The 21,784-nt window shown below is 38.2% G+C and overlaps 1 protein-coding gene across 3 annotated transcripts in view; it reads left to right on the forward strand.

Moving 5' to 3' along the window:
• RBM25 (RNA binding motif protein 25) overlaps nucleotides 1-21,784 on the forward strand; it is a 58,277-nt gene that overhangs the window by 7,590 nt on the left and 28,903 nt on the right. For 2 of the 3 annotated variants that reach the window (XM_045451465.1, XM_045451467.1), the window contains 5 exons: nucleotides 583-703; nucleotides 5,454-5,503; nucleotides 7,086-7,253; nucleotides 12,524-12,581; nucleotides 17,775-17,935. In XM_045451465.1, coding sequence (XP_045307421.1) covers nucleotides 583-703; nucleotides 5,454-5,503; nucleotides 7,086-7,253; nucleotides 12,524-12,581; nucleotides 17,775-17,935 — 558 coding nt within the window. Of the gene's footprint in view, nucleotides 1-353; nucleotides 471-582; nucleotides 704-5,453; nucleotides 5,504-7,085; nucleotides 7,254-12,523; nucleotides 12,582-17,774; nucleotides 17,936-21,784 lie in introns of those variants that run through there. The other variant, XM_045451466.1, reaches the window with a different exon arrangement.

A 21,784-nucleotide genomic window follows, 5' to 3' on the forward strand; every position in this document is an offset into this window, starting at 1 on the left:
TCACTGTCACAAATTTTATGTTCTTTATATCTGAATGGTTACCATGTGACCTGATGTCAGGCGGTTTCTTCCCCCTCAGTTTATAGTTTACTGAGACAGTCATTTGTCCTTGAGGAACTGGCCAGCATTGAGTCAACAAATACTGCGTAACTTTGTACATTTAGTTTTCAGGGTGCTGATGTGTGTAAAAAAATGACTGCATCAGAACACTTAAAAAAAAAACTGTTAGATAACCTTCCTCAATTCTGAGTTTGGTTTAAAAAGATTCGTTGATGTTTGGTTTTTAATTTTTGGATATTAACTGAACCTCAAAATTTTTTTCTTCCTTTATATGTATTCCCACATGATTGTAGGAGTCTATCCTGAATTTAGATCGTGTACATTTTGGGAACTTATTTTAGAAAAGATCTAAGTTTTAAAAATTCTCAATGGACAGACAGAGAAAAGAGGGTCTTTGCCAACTCCTTTGGGTAAGAAAACTTTAGAATTTTGCAGATACTCTAAAAATGAAGGCCAACAAACCAGGCATATCAAATTGCAAAGATTTCAAATAAAATGATTTGTCATGATTTTTTTCTTTAGACCGCTGCAGTAAGAATGTCTTTTCCCCCTCATTTGAATCGCCCTCCCATGGGAATCCCAGCACTCCCACCAGGGATTCCACCCCCACAGTTTCCTGGTTTTCCTCCACCTGTACCTCCAGGTAAGTTTGTAGATACTGTTGTTTCTTTAACCTGCAGTTTCATCATTACACTGTTAACTTTAGGAAAATGATATGTGTTAGTAGTAAAGATGTCTGTTAGCATCCTTTTGTAAATGTGATGTATCATTTTCCTGTGGCAGTACTTTTCATCTCTGGGTGAGTATCAAATTCATCTGGGGAGATTAAAAAAAAAAAAAAAAACCTTTATTTAAAAAAAAAAATAGGGGGGTGCCTGGGTGGCTCAGTCAGTTGAGCGTCCGACTTCAGCTCAGTTCATGATCTCTCAGTTCATGAATTCGAGCCCCGCATCAGGCTCTGTGCTGACAGCTCAGAGCCTGGAGCCTGCTTCAGATTCTCAAGTCTTCCTCTCTGCCCCTCCCCCACTCATGCTCACTCTGTCTCTGTCTCTCTCTCAAAAATAAACATTAAACAAAAATTTAAAAAGGCAGTACGTTCGTATGGTTCAGTCATCAAAAAGGTATACAGTGAATACTTTTCCTTGAATTCCTACGTAACTTACTACTATCTCTTACCGAAAGAGGGAAACTTACTTTTATTTAACTTTTTTGTATTAAAAAAAAATTTTTTTTTTTAATTTTTTTTTTTCAACGTTTATTTATTTTTGGGACAGAGAGAGACACAGCATGAATGGGGGAGGGGCAGAGAGAGAGGGAGACACAGAATCGGAAACAGGCTCCAGGCTCTGAGCCATCAGCCCAGAGCCTGATGCGGGGCTCGAACTCACGGACCGCGAGATCGTGACCTGGCTGAAGTTGGACGCTTAACCGACTGCGCCACCCAGGCGACCCTAAAATGAATAAACTTTAAAAAAAGTTTAACTCCTTTTTTTTTTTTTAAAGAGCAAATACTAAATTTAACCTTTTCTGATGAACATTATACCAAATTATTAAACGGAAGTAGAAGATAAATGAAACCTGTTTCTCTTAAGACTACTCTCTGCATATCTTTTAAAATGGGTCAGCAGGGGCACCTGGGTTAAGTGTCCAACTCTTGATTTTGGCTCAGGTTGTGATCTCACGGTTCGTGGATTCAAGCCCCGTGTGGGGCTCTTTGCTGACAGTGCGGAGTCTGCTTGGGATTCTCTGTCCCTCCCCTGTTCACGTCTTCTCTTTCTCTCTGTCTCTGTCTCTCTCTCAAATAAATAAATGAACATTAAAAAAAAAAAGGTGGGTCAGCTGCTCCTGAAACCAGATTGTAAGTGTTTCTTCTTGCCTGTTTGGTCATTGCCATACTAATGTGGGCATTTATTCAGAATAACACTATGAATTCTGATTCCGTTTATAATAGCATACAGTATCATTTCTGTTCAGGGAAATATACTTGGGTGATAAATCAGACTTTAGTTGCAACTCATTGTGCATTCTTTGTAGAGCATCAATACTTTAAAAGATAAATAATAAAGTAGTATGCTAAACTCGTGTAGTAATTCAAGACCACACATAACCCATGTTCATGAGTCATTTTCTTCTCTTGCTTATTAATGCAATTAATTGCACTTTTAAGTGTGATGGTCAAATTCTATATTAAATTAGAAAATACATTTGAAAAATAACCGTAATTTTTCCCTAAAGAGTAATATATGCATATAGAAAAAGAAAGTTTTTTCCCATAGTTCTTGAGAATTCCCTTCCCCAAACATAGCCTTTCTTACCAGTTTGTAGTGTGCACGCTTCAGAGATGAACTATGCATATCCTGATGTGTTTGCTTATGTATACTCTTTCCCTGCTTCTGTTTTTCTTTATTTTCTTTTAAATTTAAAAAAAAAATTTTTTTTTTTCAACGTTTATTTATTTTTGGGACAGAGAGAGACACAGCATGAACGGGGGAGGGGCAGAGAGAGAGGGAGACACAGAATCGGAAACAGGCTCCAGGCTCTGAGCCATCAGCCCAGAGCCCGACGCGGGGCTCAAACTCACGGACCGCGAGATCGTGACCTGGCTGAAGTCGGATGCTTAACCGACTGCGCCACCCAGGCGCCCCCTTTGAGAGAGAGCAAGAGCATGGGCACACATGCAAGCCAAGGGAGTGATGGAGAGAGAGGAAGGGAGAGAATCTTAAGCAGGCTCCATCCTCAGCACATAGGGCTTGATCCCACAACCCGGGGATCATGACCTGAGCCAAAATCAAGAATCCTACACTCAAGCGACAGAGCCACCCAAGTGCCCTCCCTCTTATTTCTGTTTTTTAAAAACAGCATAGTATTGCACTGTTCACGCTTTGTATACTTAGCATGTATAGATCTTTGTAATGAGTAGTAATACGTTCTCTATTAGGAATTTCATATTGCATGAAATTTAGTAAGTTGGGCTAAGAAATGTATTATTCAGGGGCGCCTGGGTGGCTCAGTCGGTTGAGCGGCCGACTTCAGCTCAGATCATGATCTCGCGGTCCGTGAGTTCGAGCCCCGCGTCGGGCTCTCAGAGCCTGGAGCCTGTTTCAGATTCTGTGTCTCCCTCTCTCTGACCCTCCCCCGTTCATGCTCTGTCTCTCTCTGTCTCAAAAACAAATAAACGTTAAAAAAAAAAAAAAAAAGAATGTATTATTCAAATTTTAGTAACTATTAAAAAGGAACAAACAATGGGGCACCTGGGTGACTCAGTTGGTAGAGCATGTTACTCTTAGGCAGGTGTAGGTGGAATCTAAGTGATCAGCAGGACGCGCGGTGAGCCCAGCGTCCTCCTACGCCGCCATCTTCCCTCTCTATCTCTGTTACTCTTGATCTCAGGGTTGTGAGTTTGAGCCCCATGTTGGGTTTAGAGCTTACTTTATTATTATTACTATTTTTAATTTTAATGTTTATTTTTGAGAGAGAGACAGAGCCAGAGTGGGGGAGGGGCACAGAGAGGGATACACAGAATCTGAAGCAAGCCCCAGGCTCTGAGCTGTCAGCACAGAGCCGAACTAGGGGCTTGGACTCACAAACCGTGGGATTGTAACCTGAGCCGAAGTTGGATGCTCAATCATGGGAGCCACCCAGGCACCCCTAGAGCTTACTTTAAAAGAAAAGGAAAAAACATTTTTTTTCTACTATGTCTTTCTGACTTTTTCTTTAACAGCTTACCTATGGAAAAGGTGCCATATAGATTACAGTTGATAAAAAGGGGGGAGGATTTATTTCTTTGTTTTACAAAGTGAAAACTTTAGATAGGTTGATGAATTCTAGTTTTGAGTATCCACTGTATTTAAGTGCTACACACAAATGATCTCCGTAAGTCTCATAGGTACTCCAAAGAAATGATTACCTTACTACAATTGAGGAAACTGTAGCTTAAGAGTTTGGCCACGGGTGCATAGTTAGGCATGACATAACGATGAGTTGAACCCAGGTTTGATTCCGAAGTCTTTTATTTTTTTTTTAAGTTTAATTACTTAATCTCTACATTCAGTGTGATCTCACGACCCTGAAATCAAGAGTTGCATGCTCTTCCCACTGAGCCAGCCAAGCACTTCTATGTTTTTTCCGTTTTTGTAATATTCTTTTGGTGTATTGATAGGAATCCTGATTTTTCTCATTTAAAAGTTATTTTAAGTGAGTTATATTGGAAGATAAATGGATAATGTTAAATGTTTAAGAATTTATTACCAGTCTTAGCTGGAGAATTCTTTTAAGTTGATGTTAAATTTGAACTGAAGAGCGACTTCGGAACTTCTTGAGATGTATTTAGAAGCATTTTAAAATTTATGTTAGAAAACTGGACAAAATCTTTCACTGATTTTTGCCCTCATTACATTCTTTTTCTTAGTACTCAGATGGTAAGATTTCATTAGTTATATACACAAGGACACTCTATATAGTGGCCATTGATTGGTAAACAATGTAGTTAAAAACAAAAATGCAGATTTCACTACGATGTCAGTAATAGCCCATTAATCTCTCTTAAACCTTCAGAGCAGCAGATACTTGTCTTAGAGATTTTCTTTGACACTGACTGACATTCCTGGTCATATTTTTTGTATGATTTATTTTGAAATTTTTTAATTAATTAATTTTTAATTTCTTTAAAGTAAGCTCTATGCACAACGTGGGGCTTGAACACATGACCCCGAGATTAGGAGTCTCATGCTCCACTGACTGAGCTACCTAGGCTGCCTTATTTTTTTTAATTTTTAGAGAGAGTGTGAGCAGGGTAGAGGGGCAAAGGGAGAGAGAGAATCTTAAAGCAGGCTACACACTCAGTGCAGAGCCTGACTCGGGGCTCGATCTCATGACCCTGGGATCGTGATCTGAGGTGAAATCAAGAGTCAGACACTCAACTAACTAAGCCACCCAGGTGCCCCTGATTTTTGTTTTTATTAAAGAACCAGCAATAACATGATTCTATCTAGGTTTCCAGATTAATTTCTCACTTGATACCTTTTTTTTTTTTAACCTTTTGAAGGATTCATTAATACTGTTGTTTACCCATAAGTGAACCTGTATTTGTGTAAGTTACTGGCTTTCAGGATGTACTGAATCAGATGAACATGAATCAACAACTATAGAGTTTTTTAAACTTCTGAGACGAAAGCATATTGTGGCAGCCTTTTTGCTTTTTGAATAGTTTTTTTTGTTGTTATGTAAGTTTATATGGACTGGTCTGATGCCCCATTGCTTTTGAAAATAAGGCATTCATCAATATCTCATTGTCATTAGTCCTGCATTTTTATCTGTTGGTATGGCACGTAGTTGATATAGAATGTAGTCTTATATACTTGTATTCTTACAATTTATTATGCTTTTTTTCTCAGGGACCCCAATGATTCCTGTACCAATGAGCATTATGGCTCCTGCTCCAACTGTAAGTACAATTTTAAGGAGGAATGAGGAGATACAGTAGTAATACTTCTTTTAAAGCTAAACAACTTGATAAAGTATTTTAGTGTTTAAAAGAATGATGGGGAGTGAGAGCATCCATGTATTTGAGTATCATTTTCACTCAGCTATGCATATTATGCAGTTGTCCCTAAAATAGGCTCCCTAAATAGTTTTATGATTTCCCTCGTATTCTCTACACTCTTCATATACTTGTTCTTTCAGATTTCGGACATTGGTTTTTTTCACCATTCTCTCATTTTGTCTTGGTCCTGGGAGATAGGAGAATGATCTGACATGCCTAATCTCATAAAAGAAAGAAAAAATACTGTAGGAATGATCTTAGCAGAAATTTAAATTCTGAAGTGAAATTTGAGTTGAATATATTTCCATTCTTTCCTCATACCTACCTGATTTTTAGCCCCTTCCAACCTATTTTTTCTCTGTTGTCTGTTATGGTATCTTTAAGCTTTGTAAAGTTTTATTGAAGCCTTTACTCTGCTAAACTGTTTCATTTTCAGTCTTCTTAAGCCTTAATTCTTCACATTCATCAAAGCTTTTGTACATTCTCAGCATCTTCATTGAGAATGCTAACATGCTACTACACGTGAATAAATAATAATCCTCTTAACTGTTATTTAGCCAGAATTTTTCTTTGAGTTAACTGGTAGAATATGAAGCTTCATTTGGAATTCTATGAGGGAGGGTAGATCTCATTACTTTCAACTGTTTCTCTACCTGTGGATTTTGAAATGGGAGGGAGAAGGAGGTGTTACCTATATTAAAAAGGAGATGGTAACTCTGTGGGGAAACAAATCTGCTGTGAGGCCGACCACTAAGAAGATACGGTTCTTCAGACCAAGGGGAGGTCTAATTTTTCTTGGATCAGATACCCATTGTTGGGGTATTCTGGAAAACCTCCACCTGACAGGTACTTACTGTCTTGCATTTCAGCCTAGGAAAAGGTGGGACTTGGGGGTTTGGAGCAGCTCCCTCAGTTCACCACTCTTTATTCAGTGCCTTCTGTGGATGTTTTGCTAAATTCAGTTTCACATGTAAAAATGAGTAAGATTGCTTCTCTGGGAAGTTGAAAGTTACAAAGGAAAAGTAAAAAATGCAACTGATAAAGGTAAAATTTAAGTTTTGGAGAATGCTGTGAGAGTATTTGAATACTCTTGTCAGAGGATTAGCAGGGATAATTGAAATTTGCTTTTATGTTTGTACAGAGTAGAGTTGTGACGGATCTCCTGGATATATTTGATAATTTTAAATGACTTATGATATCGTGGACATTTAAGAATTAGGTCTTAAATAAAAGAAATTTCCATCCAAGTTATTTTTATTTTCTTTTCCAAGTTGTTTTTAAAAGAAAGGTTATCTAATAATAGAACTTGTCACAAATAATTTTGTGTTAATGAAAAATGATAGGAGCTTTAGATTAGGTATGTAGAACCTTTACTAATTGCTGTGTATGCACTACTTAAAAATTGTTGTTAGCTTAATGTTACATTAAACGTGATGGGAATTTAATTGCCAGGTCCAATTTTACTGCCTTTATTTCACTCTAGGTTTTAGTGCCCACTGTGTCCATGGTTGGAAAGCATTTGGGAGCAAGAAAGGATCATCCAGGCTTAAAGGCTAAAGAAAATGATGAAAATTGTGGTCCCACTACTACAGTTTTTGTTGGCAACATTTCTGAGAAAGCTTCAGACATGCTTATAAGACAGCTCCTTGCTGTAAGTGTTAAACTGTTTTTCATTTTTAAGTTTTATTATCGATTTCAAATTTATGAAAACGCAGAAAGGACTGAATAATCCTTTTCTGCTTTTTATTTTGAAAATGTTCAATCCTGCAAAACAGTTGAGTGAATACTATAGTGAAACACAATTTTGTTTTGCCACATTTATTTTCTACCCGTGCGCACACACACACCCCACACACATTTTTTCTGAATGATTGGAGATTAAGTTGTGATGTGATGTTTCATCTCTAAATACTTCCTGATTTTCCTAAGATGGAGGACATTCTCCTATATGATCACAAAACCATCATCATACTTAAGAAATTTAACGCTGGGATACCTGGGTGATGCAGTTGGTTAAGCATCTGACTTGGGCTCAGGTCTTGATCTCAAGGTTGGTGAGCTCTAGCCTCACTGGGGATGAGCTCGAGCCCTCCCACTCCCTCTCTCCCTGTCTTTGCCCCTTGTGGAATTCTCTCTCTTTCCCTCTTTCTCTGCCCCTCGCTCACTTGTGCGTTCTCTCAAAAAAAAAAAAAGGCTGATACAGTATTTTTCCCCCTGATATAATATTGTTAACTGAATGTATTTACAGTTCATATGTAATTTTCCCAATAATCTCCATAATTGCTGCATTTTGTTTATGATTCAGTCAAGGATTATACATTGTACTGAATTGTTATACTTTGTTGGCAGGGCAGAGACTGACATGAGGCTCATAAGAGCATAAGGTCACGACCTGAGCCTCATGACCTGAGCCAAAAATCAAGAGTTGGATGCTTAACCACAGAGCCACCCTGGCGCCCCTAGACATCTTCTCTAATACAGAATAGCTTCCTGTCTTTTGCTTGTTTGTTTGCTTGTTTTGTTTTTGTTTTTCATGACATTGACATTTTTTTAAAAAGGTTTATTTTTGAGAGAGACAGAGGGAGAAGCGCGAGCACAGGGAGGGGCAGAGACAGAGGGAGACAGAAAATCTGAAGCAGTCTCTAGGCTCCAAGCTGTCAGCGCAGGGCCCAGCTCAGGGCTCAGACTCACTAATTGTGAGATAGTGACCTGAACCAAAGTCAGATGCTTAACTGACTGAGCCACCGAGGTGCCCCTGACATTGATGTTTAAAAAAAATTTTTTTTAATGTGTATTTATTTTTGAGAGAGAGAGCATGGACAGGAGAGGGGCAGAGGATACAAAGTGGGCTCTGTGCTGACAGCCTGATGTGGGGCTTGAACTCATTAACTGTGAGGTCATGACCTGAGGTGAAGTCAGACACTTAACAGACTGAGCCATCCAGTTGCCTCATTGGTTTTCTTTTTTTCTTAGTTTAAAAATTTTTATCCTGGGACGGGTGGGTGGCTCAGTTGGTTATTAAGCTTCCGACTTTGGCTCAGGTCATGATCTTGCTTGTTAGTGGGTTCGAGCCCCATGTTGGGCTCTGGGCTGACAGCTCAGAGCCCTGAGCCTGCTTCAGATTCTGTGTCGCCCTCTCTCTCTCCCCTTTCTGCTCATGCTCTGTCCCATGCCATCTCTCTCTCTCTCTCAAAAATAAACAGAAAAAAAAAAAGATTAAAAATTTTATCCTGGTGATAAATGCACTTTAAGTGAAATAATAATGATTTTATAATAAACAACAGTGCCTGTACTCTCTCCCTCCATAATCTCCTCTGTTTTTTAAAAAAGTGATTTTAAAATCTTCTCCTTTTTGATTTTATTGCCATTTCTGTTTTGTAGAGTGTATGATCCTTGAATTAAAAAATGTTTAGGAAATAAACACCACAAAACCTAGCTTCGTCAGATTCAGTATTTTGTGATACTATCTCTAGATTTTTTTCTTAAGAAATAGATCATTACAGTTGGCCCCAATTCCCACTTCTTTTTTCACAGAGGTAATTATCAGAGGTAAACCACTATCCTAAATTTGGTGTTTATCATTCATGTGTGTATTTCTTACTTTAATTACATATTTATATATTCAGAAAATTTATAATTAAATTTTAATTCTATACTATGTAACTTGTTTTTTTCACCTAATATATATATACCTTTAGTTTATTTATTGCTATGTACCATTGGATTGTAGTAATGTACCATGAATTTTAAATTTTCTTTTTTTTTTTAATATTTATTTATTTATTTATTTATTTATTTATTTATTTATTTATTTTGAGACAGGGAGAGAAACAGAGCATGAGCAGGGGAGGGACAGAGAGAGAGGGAGACACAGAATCCGAAGCAGGCTCCAGGCTCTGAGTTGTCAGAACCCAATGTGGGGCTTGAACTCACAAACCAAGAGATCATGACCTGGGATTTAAAATTTTCTAATGATGGTCTTATGGATTGTTTCTATTTCTTAACACTATGTTTTGCTGTATGATTACTGGTAATGTCATGTCTTCAGTGAACATGAAAAAACTTCTGTCACGTATTCTCTTAGAAGTGGAATTTCTGAGTCTTACAGCATGTTTATCTTCAGTTTTACAAGATAATGCCAACTTTTTTCCAAAGGAATGTTGGGAGGACATTTTTTAAAAAAACATCTCTATTGTGACATAATACTTATACTTTAAAATTCACCCTTTCATAATAATTCAGTTGTTTTTAGTATATTCACAAAGTTGTACAAACATCACCACTAACTTCATTCTAGAACATTTTCATCACCCCAACTACAAAACCTGTACCCTGTAAGTCACTTCCCATTCTCTTCTCTCCCCAGTGTATGGCAACCACTATCCTACTTTCTGTCTGTGTAGTTTTGCCTATTGTGGGTATTTTATAGACAGAGAATCATAGGGTATGTGTGGCTTTTTGTGTTTTGTCTTTTCTTTTTTACTTAATGTTTTCAGGGTTCATCTACATTGTAGCTTATATCAGTATTTCGTTCCTTTTTATGGCCAAATACTCCATCTGATGGACATACCTCATTTTGTTTACCCATTCATTAGTTGATGGGCAATTGGGTTATTTCCACTTTTTGGTTGTCGTGAATAACGGTGCTGTGAATATTTGTGTACAAGTGTGTGGAGATAATGTATATATTCTATTTGAAACATCTTTTTATTTTTATTTATTTTTAAAGTTTGCTTATTTTGAGAGAGAGATTGAGAATCCCAAGCAGGCTCTGTGCTAGCTGTGAGATCATGTGACCTGAGATCATGACCTGAGTCGAAGTTAGATGCTTAACTAACTGAGCCACCGGGGCTCCCTCCCCTTTAAGTTTTTTCTTTTTTTTAATATTTTTTTAGCGTTTATGTATTTTTGAGACAGAGACAGAGCATGAACAGGGGAGGGGCAGAGAGAGAGGGAGACACAGAATCCGAACAGGCTCCAGGCTCTGAGCTGTCAGCACAGAGCCCGATGCGGGATGTGAGATCATGACCTGAGCCGAAGTCAGAGGCTTAACCTATCAAGCCACCCAGGCGCCCCTCCCCTTTAAGTTTTAAGTAGGCTCTGTGACCAATGCAGGGCTCAAACTCACAACCCTGAGATCAAGTTGCATGCTATACTGAATGAGCCATCAGGGTACCCCTTATTTTTCTTTTAAGGCCTTAAATGTCTAGTGATCCTTGATTGCTTACATTTAAGAGTTAGGGGTTTAAAAGTCTTTTTGTGTGGAAATGCTGGGTTTGTAAAATGTTGAACATCATTGTAGGGTAATTTAGCCATCAGTTGATTGGTTTCATGCCTAGTGAGTATATGATTGGCTGCCCTTGTTACCCATTCCGTATCCCTTCCTGATCTTTCATATCTGTTCTGTTCACTTTCTTCATAACTTCATTCTGTCTTTACCTGAGGATGGGGATAGTATAGTTTCTTATAAAGATAGCAGGCTATCTTCTCTGGGGGTGGAGATTAGAGTAGTTGCTTGAAAAGAACTCTGAGGCTTTGATTGTTCCATATTCATATTGTCAGGCAAGCACCTGTTTTTATTCAGCTTCATTCTGCAACTCCATTCTCTACTGTACGCACCTTTTACCTCTAGTCTAGGTCCACTTGGCTTTGTAGAATCCATTAACCTAATTCTTTCTCAGTAGTATCTTCATCTGTTAACACTTGGGAGTTATGGCTTTCTTTGATACACTGAATGAGTTCCCATCCTTCCATTTGCCTTTTGTCTTTAAAAATTTTTTTTAATGTTTATTCATTTTTGAGAGAGCTTGAGTGGGGGAGGGGCAGAGAGAGACTGAAGCAGGCTCCAGGCTCTGAGCAGTCAGCACAGGCACAGGCACAGGGTCTGACGCAGGGCTCGAATTCACGGATGGGCAGATCATGACCTGAGCCGAAGTTGGTTGCTTAACCAACTGAGCCACCCAGGCGCCCCTTGCCTTTTGTCTTCTTAAAATTTTGTTGAATTCTGGTGCTGTTTCCCCCTGCAATGTTTGATCTCATGGGTTTTTATCTTTTATATTCCTTGATTTTCATTTTATTGGTTTCTGTGAAGGAAGATGTGAAAAATACATGCATTCTCTTAGTTTTGACAGGCAGTCTTCAGTTACCATTTTCCACAAATAACTTTTTTTTTTAACCTTCTAGCTTTTACTTTAATAATTAGAAATAATGTTTAAAAACTTTGCAAGTAAACAAAATAATGTTCTACTCTTCAGGTAACCTGCTCCACTCATATTTCTGATTTATCGAAAAATTTTTTCATTGCATAAAGTCTTATTGTATATTTGCAATTTCATGTCCCATGTTATTTTTGTATCCTTATCAAGCATTTCCCCATGTTACTAAAAGATTTTTATGATATAGGGGCGCCTGGCTGGCTCACTGGGTAGAGCATGCAACTCTTGATCTTGGGGTTGTGAGTTTGAGCCCCCACATTGGGTATAGAGATTACTTAAAAAAAATCTTTAAAAAGTTGTTTATAGTATATACATGTGTTTTAAAACGTAATTTTTATGGACTAATTTACTTGAATTTTTTATAGTTTATTTTAAATACTATGATATTGGTAATTTTGGCGTTTTATATATTTTGGATAAGGTAAATAATGCTGTAAAATTTCTATATTAAAAGGTAGCCAATTTTCTGCAAATAAAGAATCTGTAAGAATTTATTATTTTTCTTTTAAATGATGTATTATATATGTCTTTTATATAATAAGCTTGTGGGAATTGAGAGAATTTTAAGAAATTTAATAGCTGGTATGATTTTTTCTTTTTTCTTTTATTTTTCTCCTGGTGGAAATATGATTGTGTTCTTATTTTTATTACAAATTAATTTATTTTATTAAATGGTAATGATCATTTTTTGTTTTTTATTTTGAAGAAATGTGGCTTGGTTTTGAGTTGGAAGCGAGTACAAGGTGCATCTGGGAAACTTCAAGGTAGGTAATTCTTTCTTATTAAGATCATTTTAAGCTATATAGGTAGCTTCTTACATGTTTGACTCTCATTTCCCTTAACCATGGAGTATTCTGTTAACACTCTTTGTCTTCCTTCTTACTGGAATAGGATTAAAGGTAGTTGGAAAGATTTATTAGCTGGGAGTTGAGATTAAAAAGTGGAAAAGCATTAACAGGAAAGAGGTAGGAGAGGAAAAAATATTCAGATTTTTTTTTTTACAGTATTGTTTTGAAAAGTCTGTTTTTCTCGGAGCAGGAGTGTATGATTAGCATTCAACACTTAGGAAGGAAGCAGGAGAACTGATGGTGAGATGACCTGTTTGTCTTAGAAGCAGGCTGTTCTTTCTTCTTGGTAAAAAGCACCTGTTTGGTGTACATTATTCTTTTTTTTAATGTTTATTTTTGAGAGACGGGGTGTGGGGAGGCTGGGGGGGGGGGGGGGGGGGGACAGAGGATCCGAAGTAGGCTCCACATGGTGACAGCAGAGAGCCTGATGCAGAGCCAGAACTCACATACCATGAGATCATGACCTGAGACGAAGTCAGATGCTTAATGACTGATGTACATTCTTTTTTAAAGATTTTAATTTTTTTTTAACGTTTATTAATTATTAAAAGAGAGAGAGCATGAGCAGGGGAGGGGCAGAGGGAGAGGGAGACACAGAATCTGAAGCAGGCTCCAGGCTCTGAGCTATCAGCACAGAGCCCGACACGGGGCTCAAACTCACAAACCGTGAGATATGACCTGAGCTGAAGTTGGACGCTTAACCGACTGAGCCACCCAGGCACCCCGACTGATGTACATTCTTGAAACACTTTTTATTATGGAAAAAATCATGCGTATATAAAATTAGAGTAGTGTGATGAACTTCCACATACTCATCACCTAGCTTTATCAACTCATGGTCAATTGTGCTTAACCTGTACCCTATCCATTTCCTCCTTATGTTATTTTTAAATTTATTGTTTAATTTCTTTTATTGTTTTAAAAATATTTTTGAGAAAGAGAGGCAGAGGGGATAGAGGGAGACAGACTCCCAAGCAGGTTCTGCACTCTCAGAGCAGAGTCTGATGTAGGGCTCAAACTCACGAACCATGAGATCACAACCTAAGCCGAAATCAAGAATCAGATGCTTAACCATTGAACCACCCAGGCACCGCCTCCTTATATTATTTTTAGGCAATCCCAAGCACCCATCACACCCCCTCTTTATATATTATTTTTAAGCAATCCCAAGCACTCATCCTATTTTAGTGTGTATCTCTACAAGATAGGAGTTTTTTTAAAAATTTACTGAAACTACTATCATAAGACCTTCAAAAATTAACTATTTTTCTTAATATTGTAAGTCAGTGTTCAGATGTCACAAATACCAATTTTTAAATATTTTGTTTAATTCAGGATCTATACATAGCATATTGCAGTTGGCTGGCATATTTTTAAGACTTTTTAAAAATATTTTAAGTTCTCGCTCTCTTTTCCTTTGCAGTTATTTGTGGAAGAAACTGTCATTTTCCCAGTAGTGTTTCTTTAGTCTAGATTTGCTGATTGCAGCTCCACGCAGAATAATATGCCAGTGCTTCTCTGTCTTCTGTATTTATTTTATTTATTTATTTAAAAAAATTTTTTTAATGTTTATTTTATTTATTTATTTAATTTTAATTTTTTTTTTTTAACGTTTATTTTTGAGACAGAGAGAGACAGAGCATGAATGGGGGAGGGGCAGAGAGAGAGAGGGAGACATAGAATCGGAAGCAGGCTCCAGGCTCTGAGCCATCAGCCCAGAGCCCGACGCAGGGCTTGAACTCACGGACTGCGCGATCGTGACTTGAGCTGAAGTCAGACGCCCAACCGACTGAGCCACCCAGGCGCCCCAGTGTTTATTTATTTTTGAGACAGAGACAGAGCATAAATGGGGGAGGGTCAGAGAGAGAGGGAGACACAGAATTGAAGCAGGCTCCAGGCTCTGAGCTGTCAGCACAGAGCCTGATGCGGGGCTCAAACTCATGGACCATGAGATCATGACCTGAGCCGAAGTCAGATGCTTAACCGACTGAGCCACCCAGGCGCCCTTGTCTTCCGTATTTTATGTAAACTGGTTGGTAGTTGTATCTTGAGACTTCGATTTGAGTTCATATGTGTTATTTTTTTGATGCTTTTATTTATAAGAATTTTCTAAAGGTATTGTTCTTCCATCATCAGACACTGGGTTATTATTATTATTTTTTTTTTAATTAAAAATTTTTTGTGGTTTGAGATGCAGCTGTTGATTATCTGTTCCTGGATTGATTTATTCATTGGAGGATTGCAAAATGCGCTAGTCTAATTTGAGGACTACTGTCATTCATTCATTGAAAAATAAATCTTCTTGTGGTGCCTGGGTTGCTCACTCAATTAAGCGTCCCACTTGAGTGTCCGACTTTGGCTCAGGTCATCACCTCACAGCTCATGAGTTCAAGCCCTGTGTCAGGCTCGGTGCTGATAGCTCAGAGCCTGGGGCCTGCCTCAGATTTTGTGTCTTTCTCTGCCCCTTCCTACTTGCCCTCTGTCTCTGTCTCTCTCTCTTAGATATAAATAAACATTAAACAAAATTTTTAATGCTTTTTTTCAAGTTTTTATTTATTTTGAGGGAATGAGTGAGAGAGGGGCAGAGAGAGAGGGAGAGAATCCTAAGCTTGTTCCACACTGTCAGTTCAAAGCCTGATGCAGGACTCGAACTCACCAACCATGAGAACATGCATGACCTGAGCTGAAACCAAGAGTCGGACGCTTAACTGACTGAGCCACCCAGTGACCCCCAAAACATTAAAAAAAAAAAAAAGAAAGAAAAAGAAAAGAAAAGGAAAATAAATCAGGCACCTGGGTGGCTCAGTCAGTTAAGTGTCTGTCAGCTCAGATCATGATCTCACAGAGCCTGTTTCAGATTCTGTGTCTCCCTCTCTGCCCCCCCTCCACTCACCCTGTCTGTCTGTCTGTCTGTCTTTCTCTCTCTCTCCCCCCCCCCCCCGTGTCTCAAAAATGAATAAATGTTAAACATTTTTAAAAAGTCTTTATTAGACTACTGCTGTAAGAATAAACCTCTATCTCCATCTAGTATTTGGTTAGAAGTATAATTGATATAAGGAAAACAGGGTAAATGCTTTGGTTCCTTGATTTTTTTTTTCAAAACAATGAGTTTGTGTCCTCAACATTCTTTAGCAGTGACTTTTTTAATTTATTTTTTTATTTTATTTTATTAAAAAAATTTTTTAACCTTTATTTATTTTTGAGAGAGAGTGAGTGAGAGAGCATGAGTTGGGGAGGGGAGAGAGAGAGGGAGACATGGAATGTGAAGCAGGCTCCAGGCTCTAAGCTGTCAGCACAGAGCCCGATGCGGGGCTCGCACTCACGGACCATGAGATCATGACCTGAGCCGAAGTCCAACGCTTAACAGACTGAGACACCCAGGCGCCCCAGCAGTGACTTTTTTTTAAAGAACCATTGTGAACTTAAGGATTCAAGCCTATTCGGTTTGTTGTTATACTTAATAAGAATTTATTGTCGTTATTGCTAGTGAAGCTTAAAATGTCTTAAGTCGCCTCTGCAAGTTGGATTTCCACTGGTTTTGTCACCAGCCTGTTTTTAATAGTTACCTTGTTATTTGGAATCTGGAATCTAAGCTTATCTAGTAGTTTTTCTGTCCTAGACTTAGGGTCAGCCATTTCTTTAAGGAACTCTGGTTTTTTTTAGTGGTAAATTGCTTTAAAAATCACAAGCTGGCAATTAGGTATATTCATTACAAGACTTGTTTATTAGTCTTTGCTTTTACATTTTTCCACTGCACGTTAATTCGCATTCGGGACTAAACGGTTTTTATTTAAGCTTTTCTGTTATATCTGTATTCCCATACTGAGAATCTAGAGTTTCAAGGACATTGGGATGATAGACTGTTAAATAATTACTGGCTTGGTTCATCTCATATTTCATATACAACAATGTAAGACTAATAACATCTACACTCATCAGCAATATGGTGATAGAAGTTTTCTGTTGACAGGTCTTTTGTCTTTATGATATATCACACTAAAAAATCTAGAGTCATATTTACTGCTTTAATGGCGCTCAGAAGATGGGTGCCTGGATGGCTCAGTCGGTTAAGTGTCCGACTTTGGCTTAGGTCATGATCTCACGGTTTGTGAGTTTGAACCCTGCATTGGGCTCTGTGCTGGCAGTTCAGAGCCTGGAGCCTCCTTTGGATTCTGTGTCTCCCTCTGTCTCTGCCCCTCCCATACTCACTCTGTCTCTCTCTCAAAAATAAATAAACGTTAAAAGAAAAAATTGTAGGGTCACCTGGGTGGCTCAGTCGGTAATTGTCCAACTTCAGCTCAGGTCATGATCTCACGGTTCGTGAGTTTGAGCCCCGCATCAGCCTCTGTGCTGTCAGCTCAGAGCCTGGAGCCTGCTTCGGATTCTGTGTCTCCCTCTCTCTCTGCTCCTCCCCTGCTCACACTCTGTCTCTCTCTCAAAAATAAATAAACATTTAAAAAAAAAATTTTTTTTAAAAGAAAGAAAAAAAATTTAAAATCACTCAGAATAGTTCCTTTCTGTGTGGTTATTTCCTTAACTGTATACGTATTTGGATTTGTTTGTTTTTTTACTTTAAATTTTTAGATTACTCTTTTAAAATTTATGTTTTAATATCTCTGGCTTAAAGTCATGGTAATAATGCTTAGAGTAGTTACTAAAATGAAACAGACACAGAAAAATTAGACTCATAACCAGGATAAAAGTTCAGTAGTTTTGTAGTTTAACGGCTCAGAGTTGAGAAGAGCTTTAACAGGTTCAAGCAGCCTGATGTCATATAATTGTCGCTCACTGTTAGGAAGTCTGGGTGGAATGAATTCAGGAAATAATTAAAAGACTCCATTATGAAATTTGCTGGTTCTGCTAAATATTTTATCAGCACTTCTAATAAGTAACAATTTCCCTGATTAGAATTTTTCTTTCCTGTTTTTCTTTTTTTCTTTCGGTTTGAGGGTGTTAAAAAAAATCAAAGGTAATTGAAGGAAAGAGAGGAGTGACAATGTGAAAAATCTTGGTATTAAAAACATTTGGTCTCTAATTATTTTAATTTTCCATAAATACTGTGTTTTCATAACTATTGATATTTGATGAATTCTTTACACCCATTTTTAGCCTTTGGCTTCTGTGAGTATAAGGAACCTGAATCTACCCTCCGTGCGCTCAGGTTACTGCATGACCTGCAGATTGGAGAGAAGAAACTACTTGTTAAAGTTGATGCAAAGACAAAGGCACAACTGGATGAATGGAAAGCAAAAAAGAAAGCTTCTAATGGGGTATGTTTTTTATAGTGCTGTCTTTTTAGGCTTACTGTGCTCTTTCAGTGTAAGTACTTCTTATAAGGGAATCTAATATGGGGTTTCACAAGATCATCCTCATCATAATATGTACTTGTGGCTAAAAGCAGGAGGGTATTTTTGCAGTTTATCGAAGTCTTTTATCTACCCATAGGGGGTGGATGATGGTTGGTTTGCTTGTTCCAGGTTAGGATAAAGGTAGTGAGGGAGGCTGGACAAGGTTAAGTTGCCAGAAAAAACACTGGTACAGACTGTTCCTAACAGCTAATTCATTAAGGTAGCTTTGTAAGTAAGTACAACAAAATATAGTTCAGCTTACACGATTTTAATTAGTTGCCCTCTGTTTTAGAAGTACACAGGTTCTGGGGCACCTGTGTGGCTCAGTCAGTTGGGCATCTAACGCTTGACTTTGGCTCAGGTCATGATCTCACAGTTCATGAGTTGGAGCCCCACGTCAGGCTCTGTGCTGTCAGCACAGATTCCGTCTCCCTCTCTCTGTCCCTCCCCTGCTTGCTCTCTATTTCTCTTTCAGAATAAATAAAAATAAACTAAAAGAAAAAAAGAATCACACAGGTTCTGGGTACCTGGGTTGCTCAGTTGGTTGAGTGTCTGACTCTTGATTTTGGCTTAGGTCATGATCTCAGAGTCTTGGGATTTAGCCCCGCTTTGGGCTCTCCGTGCTGGGCGTGGAGCATGCTTGGGATTTTGTCTCTCCTTCTTCCTCTGTCGTCGCCCATATGAGTGTGTGCTCTCTCTCGCTCTCAAAAAAAAAAAACCCACAAGCTCTAAAATAAGTGAAAATAAATCTTACTACTTTCCTCAGTTGGGTCCCATATTAAGTGAAGCTAAAGTAAAGGAAATTTTCATGTGTTGTAATGTATTCATCATTACTCCCTTTCAGCAAAACAAAAAATAGCTAAAACCTGAGTATATTTCCTATTTCCTTTTGGCATCTCAAACTTGAATGGATTTAAAATGGATTTATTGTTACCTTCTTTCTTCTACAAAAGCAAAAATGCCTTTTTGCTCTTATGCTTTCATTGTCATTCAAAATAAAAATAGCTTTCTTGGTATTACTCTTCCCTCCTTTACAAAAACACTGTATATTCTTTGTCAAGCAAACAAAACCTCAGAAAATGTTATTAAGAAAATCGTGGGGGGAGCCTGGGTGGCTGTTGGTTAAGCGTCTGGCATTGGTTCAGGTCATGATCTCACGATTTGTAGATTCAAGCCCTGTATCAGGCTCTGTGCTGAGAGCCTGGATCCTGCTTTGGAGTCTGTGTCTCCCTCTCTCTGCCCCTCCCTTGCTCACGCTCTGTCTCTCAGCAATAAATAAACACTAAGAAAAAATAAATAAAATCTTGGGGCACGTGGGTAGCTCAGTCAATTAAGCATCGACTTTGGCTCAGGTCATGATCTTGCGGTTCGTGAGTTTGAGCCCCACATTAGTCTGTCTTGTCATTGTGGAACCTTTTTTGGATTCTCTGCCCCTCCCCCCACTCATGCATGCTTTTTCTCTCTCTTTCTTAAAAAAAGCGTTAAAAAAAACCTTTATAAAGCAAACTGTTATTTTAAGTACATGCCGTCATTTATTGAAAAATTTTTTTTACAGTTTTATCAGCATTTATTGTGAGTTCTGCCTAGACACATCTATTTACTTTTTACTTTTTAATTTATTTAAGTTCAAGTTAGTTAATATACAGTATAGTATTGGTTTCAGAAGTAGAACTTGGTGATCCATCACTTTCATATAACACCCAGTGTAAAGCAAACTATTTCAAGAAGAAATTCAGTAGCACCCATAATCCTATCACCATTGGGAGCCCCTGTATATGTTTTTGTTGCATATTCTTCCAGACTTTTTTCTCTGTATGGATGAATATAGTTTTAATTGGAATATGTGAATTTGTTTTTCTTTCATAAATAGTATCCTGTAAATAGACTTCTTTTTACTTTTGTCTTTTCTTGGACTTTTAGTAAATTTCAACTGATTTCTCTGGATTTCATTCCTCTCATCTGATTATTCTAGCACCGCCTATATTTCTAAAACATAAGTATGTCAACTGTGTGCTCGTACATCCTTAATGGTTTTGAATTTCTCATAGTATAAAGCCTGACTTCTTATATGGCATTCAAGGCTCGTTCAGTCTACCTTTCTGGCTTCTCTCATCAATCCTTCTGCTCATGTCAATCCTATATCTCCACGAACTTCCTTTGTGCTTTTCTGACATCTCGTGTCCTTGTTGTCCATCCAAGCTCCCTGTTGCAGTTCTGTCCAGATCTAATTACAGTGTTACTTGATTCATACAGTCTTTGTCAGTCCTATCCTGGATTTCTCTCAGGCAGAATTAATTCCTCTCTTCCCATCTATGTTTCCAGGTTTTTACTGGTGTTAGGACAGTCTGCTTTGTAACATATATTGTTGGTATCTGTCTCTCATCCCCCTTGTGCCCTGTTTGATTTCCATGTCTCTGATTACAAACAGGAAGGACAATAAGCTCACAGATTGTGTCTCTTCCTCTTGTACCTCTGCAGAACCTAGGACAGTATGTTGCCCATAGCAAGAATGGGATGCTCATTTATTGAGTGGCAGTTGCAGTTACATTGCTCACCTGGTAATCTTACTGTCTTTACCTAGTTTTGTAAAGAAATAATAAAATGCAGCTTCTCTGGAGTAGAAGCTGTATTTCACAGCAACAGTGTTTCCTGTCACATCAAAAAACCAACTCTCTGAGGAGCCTGGGGGCTCAGTCGGTTAAGCACCTGTCTCTTGATTTTGGCTCAGGTCACGACCTCACAGTTAGAGTTTGAGCCCCACTGTCAGCATGGAGCCTGCTTGGGATTCTTTCCCCCACCCCCTCTGCCACTCCCCCGTGGGCGCCCTGTGTTCTCACTGTCTCTCTCCCAAAAAAAACCCACAACTCTAAAATAAGACTTTTTAGATTTTCCTTGCAGTGATAACTGAATTCTTAGTTAAAATAAAGCATGGATTTAATGTCTTCACAGTTTTTATATAATTCCCTGGGTGTCTTTCTTTTTTTCCCTGTGTTTAATCATTAGCTGGTGAGGTGGTTTAATTTGTAGCATTTGCAGATTGTGTACTCTGTACATGAAGCAAATCACTGTATTTGTATAAGGAAATGCATAGTTGTGACTTTGATTTAATTTCTAATCACTATTAGTGAGAGGAACCATAATTTAAATCTGTTTGTATCTTTAAGAATAGAATTGTAGCCACCTCCAATAAAAACAGAACAATTATTTCAGGTAAGATGAAACTTAAAACATTCCCAGACCTGCCGTCTGGGTGGATTTGGCATAGTGCCCAGAGATACTTGAAGTCAGAAGACAGGGCATAGTTTCCTAGAATGGCAACTTACTCAACAGTATTGGTGAAAAGAAAAGGCAATGCTGATCAGATGATTTTTGATCTTCTCAGATATTTTTATCAGATCATTTTTTTCAAATAACTTTTAAGTAAATGTAACTGTTATGGAGTAGATTACAGATTTGTCATGATTTTTCTAAAAAAAATTTTTTTTTTCTTAACGTTTATTTATTTTTGGGACAGAGAGAGACAGAGCATGAACGGGGGAGGGGCAGAGAGAGAGGGAGACACAAAATCGGAAACAGGCTCCAGGCTCTGAGCCATCAGCCCAGACAGAGCCTGACGTGGGGCTCGAACTCACGGACCGCGAGATTGTGACCTGGCTGAAGTCGGACGCTTAACCGACTGCGCCACCCAGGCGCCCCATGTCATGATTTTTCAAGATAAAATATGAGAAGGTATTTGTTGTTCTTTCTTCTTTATTGTTGATTGTTGTGGAG

Source organism: Leopardus geoffroyi, chromosome B3 (genome assembly GCF_018350155.1).
Source record: "Leopardus geoffroyi isolate Oge1 chromosome B3, O.geoffroyi_Oge1_pat1.0, whole genome shotgun sequence".
Classification (NCBI taxonomy): domain Eukaryota; kingdom Metazoa; phylum Chordata; class Mammalia; order Carnivora; family Felidae; genus Leopardus; species Leopardus geoffroyi.